The following is a 10,034-nucleotide window of genomic DNA, read 5'->3' on the forward strand; positions in this document are numbered from 1 at the left end:
GGCTCAGCTGCAATGTGGTAGGCCACACAAGCGCACAGAACGGGACCTCCGAGTGCTGAAGTGCGGAGCGCGTAAAAATTGTCTGTCCTCGGTTGAAACACTAACTACTGCGTTCCAAAATGCCTCTAGAAGCAAACTCAGCTCAATAAATGCTCGTCGGGAGATTCATGATATGGGTTTCCATGGCCGAGAAGCTGCACACAAGCAAAAGATAACCAATACAATAGAAACAGTGTACAGTTCAGTAGAGCACAGCACAGTAGATTAGGGTACAGTACAGTACAATAGAGTAGGGTACAGGTCAGTAGAGTACAGTAACGTAGAGGAGGGTACAATACAGTAGAGTAGGGTACAGTACAGTAGAGTAGGGTACAGTACAGTAGAGTAGTATATAGTAGTAGTGTTTTGGTCAAATAGATGTCAATGTTTGGGGTCTTGGAGGGTTGGAACCCCKCTGTTGMCTATACATCTCAATACTCTACWCTTTTTCCWGAAGTGTCCACTACCCACATGGTGGTCCTCTGTKACACAGTTGGTAGATTATGGCACATGCAACATTAACATGTAGATGTGCTGCCTGTGTTGTAACAGACARCATAATGGCACAGATAKAAAGATGAAACCTCTATATAAATGTTTWCCTTTATGTTCAAACATGAAGTTTAMGAGTCAGTGTWRYGGACAGACTCSTRTCKATAGAAATAGGTGTATAAACAATGACTCTGTWCTATACTAAWTTAACAAMATGTTTGTTATTGCTTAACAGAACAACAGAAAATATTTCACTGTCCCAATCATTTAAGAGCTCACTGTAACTAAGAATTCTGACATGCAGACTATGATTGACTCAATATAAATAGTCAACAACATCAATAAAGCACAACAAAGTAASTCACCTTTTACAGTGAGAGTGACAGGATCACTTGGTTGTGAAGATGTGGGTCTAGACACTCTGTWCCCTTCACACCAGTACTGACCCTGGTCAGACACATCAGCTCTACTGATGTGAGAGACTCCAATGTTACTGTAACCAGACTGGGATACTACATTATCATTCCTGTCTTTGTACCACTGATAGCTCCATCTACTGTCAGACCCTACTGAACACATCAGAGGAACTGTCTCTCCAGTGTACACAGGGTTGGGTTTTACAGAGAAAACAGAGCAGAAAACATCAGAATTTATTTTTATTTAATTWAATTTTTTATTTAATCTTTATTTAACTAGTGTGGTGGTTAATTTGTTTACTATCAAATGAGAGACAAACTTTTCACACAAGTCAGTGTTATACTTAAACTAAATCTTTATTCACTTATTAATAAGGGAGCAGGTCAATACAACGCACACATATAAAGTGAATTGATTGAGTGCTCTACGATAAGGATGCCTGGTCGACGAATCACCCTCAGATGATTTGTTGAGAGCCCAGAGACAAAAGTACAAAGGTATTTTATAGACAAGATACAACAGATGTATAGAATGGGTCACAAGGTTAAGATTTGTATGAAAGATACTGTTACACGGAGTGGAGCAGGGGAACCCAAGACCAGACTCAGACAAGTAACCAAGGTATTTATTGAAACACAAGGGGAAGATGGAGTGCAGGCTAGGGGAAGCTTGGGCAGGTTGCAGGAACCTGAGGCTGAGGCTGGGGTGAGAGGGGTTGGGACAGGGTAGGCAGGTCCGGAGGGGAATCCAAGGGTGTAGTAGAGTGGGGAATCCAGGACAGAGTAGCAGGATGGTGGGACTGGAGACAGGGACCAGAGTCAGAGGGGGCAGAATGAGCAGAGCAGCGTGGAAGTGGCAGGGCTTAGTATTTGTAGAGGTCTTGATTATGGAACAGGTTGCAGCCGGTGGGGATCTGCTCTGACTCCAGCACACATGTCTCCACCCACACAATCACACACACACACACACAGAGAGGGAGAGAGTACTGGGGGAGTGACGGCTGGGGGCGGCTGGGGGTTGGGGGAGTGGCGGCAAATTCTTATTTTCAATGACGGCTTAGGAACAGTGGGTTAACTGCCTTCTTCAGGGGCAGAATGACAGATTTTTACCTTGTCAGCTCAGGATTTGATCTAGCAACCTTTCAGTTACTGGCCCAACGCTCAAACCACTAGGCTACCTGCCGCCCCACTCTTGGATTCAAGCTTGTTAATTCAGCTATTTCTGTAACATTGTGATAAAAGTCTATTTTACATATGGGTATGTTGACTCCATTCAGTTAGAATTTACAGTGTATATATCTGTATTTAGATGAACCCTCATTGGCTCTAAATTTACAAAGTCCAGATTGAAGACAAACAGTGAGCTCCCCAGTGATGATGATGATGGGGAGAGAAAAGCTGAGATATGACTTCTGACACTCATTTATATAAACTGTCCGACCCACCTTATCAGCAGGGTGGGTAAGGACTGACATATCGGATTGTTAATCAAGCAAAGATAGTTTTTCATCCCTAGGTAAATTATGGAAAGGTATGTACTCACCAGTGACGATGATGGGCCAGAAAAGCTGTGATATGACTTCTGGGGCCGACCTCTCCTCATGCAAAACACCTGTACTGACCAGCCTGGTCAGGGAGAGAGATGGTGATGGTTTTTATGGTCTGAATGGGAAGCTCTTCGTTGTATCTGAACCAGCGGTACGTCCAGTCTGTGTAGTCTGATATGTCACACTGCAGAGTGACTGTCTCTCCAGGGTAGAGGAGACCCTGTGGAGTGACTATCTTCACTGAGGCCGTGGCAGAGCTGTGGAAACAGTTATATAAAGACAAATGCAGTAAGAGCAACAATCTTTCAAAGTATGATCTGACTTCAGATAAGTAGTACAGTTATATTATTTTAGACATATAAACTATATATGCACAAGTATGTGGACACCCTTTCAAATGAGTGGATTTGGCTTTTTCAGCCACACCGTTGCTGACATGTGTATAAAATCAAGCACACATCCATGAATCTCCATAGACAAACATTGGCAGTAGAATGGCATTACTGAAGAGCGTCAGTGACTTTCAACGCGATACCGTCATAGGATGCCATCTTTCTAACAAGTCAGTTTGTCACATTTCTGCCATGCTAGAGCTACCCTGATCAACTGTAAGTGCTGTGTTATGAGCAACAACGGCTCAGTTGCCATGTGGTAGGCACACAGGCGCACAGAACGGGACTGCTAAAGTGCGGAGCGCGTAAAAATTGTCTGTCCTCGGTTGAAGCACTAACTACTGCGTTACAGACTGCCTATAGAAGCAAACTCAGCACAATAAATGTCAGTCGGGAGTTTCATTATATGGGTTTCCATGGTAGAGAAGCCGCACACAAGCATAAGATAACCATGAGAAATGCCAAGCTTCGGCTGATGAGTGTAAAGCTCGCAACCATTGGCACTGGAGCAGTCGAAACACGTTCTCTGGAGTGATGTCCGACGGACAAATCTGGGTTTGGCTGATGCCAGGGGAAGCACCCGCCCGAACGCATACTGCAAACTGTAATTTTGGTGGAGGATGAATACTTTTCTGGGGCTGTTTTTCATGGTTTGGGCTAGGCCCCTTAATTCTAGTGAAGGTAAATCTTAATGCTACAGCATACAATGACATTCAAGACGATTCTGTGCTTCCAGCTTTGTGGCAACAGTTTGGGGAAGGCCCTTTCCTGTCTCAGCATGACAATGCCCCCCGTGCACAACGCGAGGTCCATATAGAAATGGCTTGTCGAGAGCGGTGTGGAAGAACTTGACTGGCCTGCACAGAGCCCTGACCTCAACCCCATCGAACACCTTTGGAATTAATTGGAACGCCGACTGCGAGCCAGGCCCTAGTTGCCCAACAAAGTAACTCACCATTCAGGGAGATAGTGACAGGATCACTGATGATTGATGATATGTCTGGACTGGATCTCTCCCTGACACCAGTAGAGACCCTGGTCAGACTCAGCAGCTCTACGGATGGTGAGGGGTGTCTCTGTTATAGTGTGTCTGACCGACTGGGGTAGTACATTATCATTCCTGTATTTGTACCACTGATAGCTCCAGGTACTGTCAGACTCTATTGAACAGGTCAGAGTAACTTCCCTCCAGGGAACACAGGGTTGGGTTTTACAGTCAGTGTAGCTTTGGGCAGAGCTGAAGAAATAAAGCACAAAACATCTGGATACATTCCTGGTAATTCAGCTGTTGCCTGTAACGTTGTGATGAAAGTCTATTTTACATATTGTTGCTCCGTCATTCAGACTCCAGTCAGTTAGAATTTACAGTGTATATGTCTGTATTAAGATTAACCCTCATTGACTCTGAATTTACATAGTCCTGATTGAAGACAAACAGTGAGCTCACCAGTGATGATGATGGGGAGAGAAAAGCTGAGATATGACATCTGGGGCCGACCTCTCCTCATCCCAACACACTCGAACTGACCAGCCTTGTCAGGGAGAGAGAAGGTGATGGTTTTTCTGGTCGGACTGGGAAGCAGTTGGTTGTCTTTAAACKAGTGGTACGTCCAGTCTGTGTAGTCTGATATGTCACACTGCAGAGTGACTGTATCTCCAGGGTAGAGGACAAACTGAGGAGAGATACTCACTGATGCACTGGGCAGAGCTGTGGAAACAGTTAAATATGAAGACAAAAGCAGTCAGAGCATGTAGGGTCTTACTTTAGTAGGTAAAATGGTAACTTTTATTTTGGATTGACATATACACGCCAATGTCTCCTCTAAGCTGTGCACAGGCGGACCGGGGAAGTACCATGTGCATAAGAAATATCAGCCCAAGCAGAGAAGCATGAGATTGATTTTCCATTAGGTTAACACTGTCAACGTTACGCTCTAGTGTGGCGATTGTGATCGAATCAACGCAATGTTAGCCACTTTCAATATAACATACCGAAACAACACGAACTATGCAAGCCATAGTGTGCAAAACTAACTGTGGAAGAGCTTTTCCTGTAGGCAGAGCGCACTGGTGTAGGATTGTATTACACTGACAGGCACTACTCAGTCCTATGCCTACACAAACCGGTGCACCATAACCAATCAGTGCTGCAGTAGGCCTATTATGCAAATAGCCATTGCCACATAAAATATGGATCTGAGCCATTCACTTTGAACTGGATTGTATGAGAGGTCGCAAGTAGTTTAGCTTAATTTGAGCTCAAAGTGAGAGCTGCATGTAGCAAAGTGTGCACATTTGTTCATATTCCTTGCTAGTTAGTGAGTTATTAGCACAGTTATAGCTCTTTTCTGGTCAACAATGAGCAAGTGGTGGCTTCCTACAAGAACACAACATGTGTGTTTTCAGCCATCTTTGAAAAAGGAGTCATGTAAAGAGCTTTTTTTGTCTTAAAGGGGCAGTGTTGTATTTTGAGACGGTCTTGAAAAAGCTAAGTAGCCAATAGGCAGAGCGTAGCATAATTTGTCTGATTCGCTAATAATGGTATTGGAATAATAATGTATTTTATTTTTGTAAAGATTTCTTGAATTAAACAACACATTCAGTCACCCCATTGTCTGAATGACTACTGGATTAACAGATGAATGTCAAGCCCTGCATGGTTTTTTTCTTCTCAAAAGTTTAATGGAATGTAGGCCTACATTGAGTCCTGCACATTGGCTGCTACTGTAGGCTGTATGATAGATATTTGCTATTTTATAAGGATCCCCATTAGCTTATGCAAAAGCAGCAGCTACTCATCCTGGGGTCCACACAAAACATGAAACATGACATAATACAGAACATTAATAGACAAGAACAGCTCAAGGACAGAACTACATTAAAAAAAAGTGTAGTCACAGCCTACTTTTAAAAACATACAAAAACTATTTAGAACAGCTATTTCCACGTTAAAATGTTATGGGATGCATTTTTCACAGTTGTTTTTTATGGTAGGCCTACATTATAATCAAATAGACACAGTATCAAATAGACACAGTAGCCTACTTGGCCACTGTTAATACTGTAACTTAAAGCGGGTACAGTCTCAGTGTTCACAGTAAATGCTTGCTGGAATTTGCAGAGACAAAATTAGAGGGAACATTCCACACAGACCATGTCTACATACACTGAGTGCACAAAACGTTAGAAGCACCTGATCTTTCCTTGACATAGACTGACCAGGTGAAAGCTATGATCCCTTATTGATGTCACTTGTTAAATCCACTTCAATTAGTGTAGATGAAGGGGAGGAGACAGGTTAAAGAAGGATTTTTAAACCTTGAGACAATTGAGACATGTATTYTGTATGTTTGTCATTCAGAGGGTGACTGGGCAAGACAAAATATTTAAGTGCCTTTGAACGGGGTCTGGCAGTAGGTTCTAAGCGCACCGGTTTGAGTGTGTCAAGAACTGCAACACTGCCGGGGTTTTTACGTTTAACAGTTTCTCGTATGCATCAACATTGGTGCACCACCCAAAAGAACCAACTGTCCAGCCAACTTGACACAACTGTGGGAAGCATTGGAGTCAACATGGGCCAGCATCCTTGTGGAACACTTTCGAAACCTTTTAGAGTCCATGCCCCAATGAATTGAGGCTGTTCTGAGGGCAAGAGGGGGTGCAACGCAATATTAGGAAGGTGTTCCTCATGTTTTGTACACTCAGTGTATATATAAATAGTGTCCATCTCTATGACAACAAAACACACTACAAAGTTACTCACCATTCAGGGTGATAGTGACAGGATCACTGATGATTGATATGGATCTGGACTGGATCTCTCCTTGACACCAGTAGAGAKCCTGGTCAGACTCAGCAGCTCTACTGATGGTGAGAGTGTCTCCTGTTATAGTGTGTCTGACAGACTGGGATACTACATTATCATTCCTGTCTTTGTACCACTGATAGTTCCATCTACTGTCAGACCCTACTGAACACGTCAGAGTAACTGTCTCTACAGGAAACACAGGGTTTGGATCTACAGTCAGTGTAGCTTTGGGCAGAGCTGTGAAAACATATCACAGATTAGATATTACCTATCCTAAAGACGCAAAAAAATATCACATTCAGATTTAGAAGAGCTCATTTAGTGATGGAACAGATGAAGTGAACACATTACCTAAACTGGATACATGAGTAGCTATTAAGAATATATCTTCAAAGGCAAAGAAAAGTTTTTGTCAGAATTAGGAACGTCCAGTTAGTGACGGAGCATCAAAAATGAACTCACCAGTGACACTGATAGTGATGTCATCACTGGGTTGTGACCTCTGMGGCRGATCTGTCCTCAGCCCCTCACATCTGTACTGACCAGCCTGACCAGTCWGAGTGATGGGGATGGTGATATCTATGGCTTTACTGGTCTGACTGGGAAGGTGTCGGTTGTTTTTGTACCAGTAGTACCTCCAGTCTGTGTAGCCTGGTATGACACACTGCAGACTGACTGTCTCTCCTTTCCAAACTACCTCTTCGACTGGGAAGCCAAAAACCCTTGCATGACACTGGAGAGAACAGTTACTCTGATTGTTCAGTAGGGTCTTACAGTAGAGGAGTCTATGCAGTGGTACAAAGACAGGAATGATAATGGTAGTTATCCCATCTGTCAGACACACTAATAACAGGAGGACCACCCTCCACCATCAGTGGAGCAACAGTGAATGATGGTCCCTACTGGTGTTCAGGGAAAAAGAGAGTGCCAGACCCACTGTCTTCATCCATTCAGTTGACCCTGTCACTATCACAGTCAATGGGTGAGTAGTGTCATACAGATACCACAATATTTTATATTAAGACAATCAGGGTCTGTTGTGTCAGATTCATAGTTATGATAGAAAAACAAAGGACTTGTTTAAATTAAAAAGTTATGGTGATCATACTTGTGAAAGATTTGTGCTCTAACGTTACATTTAATCACGATAGAGCAGAATTTCTATGTATGACTCAACTAAACTACTATTTAATCATGATAGAGCAGATCTATGTATGAAACAACTAACCTTACATTTAATCATGATAGAGCAGATCTAGGTATGATTCAACTAACTACATGATAATCATGATGGAGCAGATTCTATGTATGAATCAACTAACTACATTTAATCATTGAATAGAGCCAGATTCTATTGTATGAAGCACTAACTACATTTAATCATGATAGAGCAGATTCTATGTATGAATCAACTAACTACTATTTTAATCATGATAGAGCAGGATTCTAGTATGATTCAACTAACTACGATTAATCATGAAGGAGCAGATTCTATGTATGAAAAAACTAACTACATTTATCATGAGAGAGAGCAAGATTCTATGTATGAATCAACTAAGCCTACATTTAATCTGTTAGAGCAGATGCTATGTATGAAACAACTTAACTACATTTAATCATGATAGAGCAGAGTCTAGTATGAATCAACTAACTACATTTAATCATTAGTACGAGCAGCTTCTCATTGTTTATGAATCAACTAACTACATTTAATCATGATAGAGGCAGATTCTATGTATGAATCAACTTACTTCATGTGTCTTTCCACAGCTCTGCCTGTGAGCCTCAGTGGTGTCTCTCCCAGGGACTCCTCTACCCTGGAGAGACAGTCACTCTGCAGATGTGTCATTAACCAGGCTACACAGACTGGAGGTACTACTGGTTACAAAACAACCAACATCTTCCTGATGAGACAGTTAAAGTCATACGATAATCACCATCCACACCACTCTGACTGGTCTGGTTGGTCAGTACAGTGTGAGGGCTTGAAGGACAGATCAGCCCCATAGGTCACACCCAGTGATGACATCACTAATCAGTTCACTGGTAGTTCACTTTTTGATTTTCCATCACGAACTGGAGTTCCTGAATTCGAGTAAAACTTTTCTTTTGCCTTTGAAGAATAATTTGAAATAGCTACTCATGTAATTCAGTTTAGGTAGATGTGATTCACTTTATGCTGTTCCATCACTTAACTGTGGCCTCTTCTAATTCCGAATGTGATATTTTTTCACGTTCTTCAGGATAGGTTAATATCTTAATCTGTGGATGTGTTTCCTTCAGCTCTGCCCAAAGCTACACTGACTTTAAAAACCAACCCTGTGTTCCCTGAGAGACAGTTTACATCTACATGTTCCAGTAGGGTCTGACAGTATCTGGAGCTATTCAGTGGTTACAAAGACAGGAATTGATTTAATGTAGGTATCCCAGTCTGTCGACACACTATAACGGGAGACACCTCACCATCAGTAGAGCTGCTGGAGTCATGACCATGTCGCTACTGGTTGTCTCAGGGAGAAGAATCCAGCCAGATCCAATCAATCATCAGATGATCCTGTCACATCACTATGAATGGTGAATAGCGTTTTATATGTGTTTTGTTGATAAACTTGGAGCCACTATTATTTGCAGTCATCATTGTATTTGTCAGTATTCTCTTAGATTATAAAGCAACAAATGCAGGTAAGTGCAAAATAAAAAGGAAGCACAATATGAGGATCTTAATAGGTGTTGGACACTCTAGCCAGAACAGCTTCAATGATAGGATTCTAAGTGTCTCGTGTGTTTTGTTGATGGTGGTGGAAAACGCGTCAGGCGTCGCTCCAGAATCTCCCATAAGTGGGTTTATTAGGATTGAAATCGGGTGACAGATGGCCATCGGCATATCGTTACTAATTCATCGCCTCATCAAACCGTTCAGGCAGTACTTCTTCCCTGTAGGATGGGGGTAGGTCATCCTAATGGGCATAGCACATGGTAGGCCAAAACAATGGACAAGGTGGACCTGCCACAGATATTGTTACATGATACCCTAAGATCATGTTAGGTTAATCGCTTCGTTTAACTCAGGAACCTCTCTTGTGTGGACAGTCACCTGCTTCAATACAACTTTGTACCCTCATGACTCATAGGTTCCTTTATTTTGCCAGTTACCTATAAATTTACCTTTTTCCCATTTATATAAATAATGAAAATACATGTGGTGATGTTGCACTAAACTGCACCATTTAATCAGATAGACGCCCATTCTATGTATGAACAACTAATTCATTGTGTCTTTCTAACAGCTCTGCCTGTGGCCTCAGTTGCAGTGTTTTCTCCTCAGGTGTCCTGCTACTCT

At 42.3% G+C, this 10,034-nt stretch overlaps 2 protein-coding genes across 2 annotated transcripts in view; both read right to left on the bottom strand.

The window, feature by feature from the left end:
- LOC112074151 (cell adhesion molecule CEACAM5-like) overlaps positions 1-3,080 on the bottom strand; it is a 16,026-nt gene extending 12,946 nt beyond the window's left edge. Inside the window, exons 1-4 of the mRNA XM_070440405.1 lie at positions 3,070-3,080; positions 2,570-2,751; positions 1,637-1,747; positions 897-1,124 (exon numbers count right to left, since the gene is read on the bottom strand). Coding sequence (XP_070296506.1) covers positions 897-1,124; positions 1,637-1,747; positions 2,570-2,751; positions 3,070-3,080 — 532 coding nt within the window. The remainder of the gene's footprint in view (positions 1-896; positions 1,125-1,636; positions 1,748-2,569; positions 2,752-3,069) is intronic.
- A 761-nt stretch (positions 3,081-3,841) lies between these two features.
- The window catches only part of LOC112074152 (B-cell receptor CD22-like), a 22,522-nt gene continuing 16,329 nt past the window's right edge, over positions 3,842-10,034 (bottom strand). Inside the window, exons 2-5 of the mRNA XM_024141377.2 lie at positions 7,157-7,399; positions 6,650-6,931; positions 4,334-4,594; positions 3,842-4,123 (exon numbers count right to left, since the gene is read on the bottom strand). Coding sequence (XP_023997145.1) covers positions 4,059-4,123; positions 4,334-4,594; positions 6,650-6,931; positions 7,157-7,399 — 851 coding nt within the window. The 3' untranslated portion in view covers positions 3,842-4,058. The remainder of the gene's footprint in view (positions 4,124-4,333; positions 4,595-6,649; positions 6,932-7,156; positions 7,400-10,034) is intronic.

Source organism: Salvelinus sp. IW2-2015, unplaced genomic scaffold, assembly GCF_002910315.2.
Source record: "Salvelinus sp. IW2-2015 unplaced genomic scaffold, ASM291031v2 Un_scaffold2514, whole genome shotgun sequence".
Lineage (NCBI taxonomy): Eukaryota > Metazoa > Chordata > Actinopteri > Salmoniformes > Salmonidae > Salvelinus > Salvelinus sp. IW2-2015.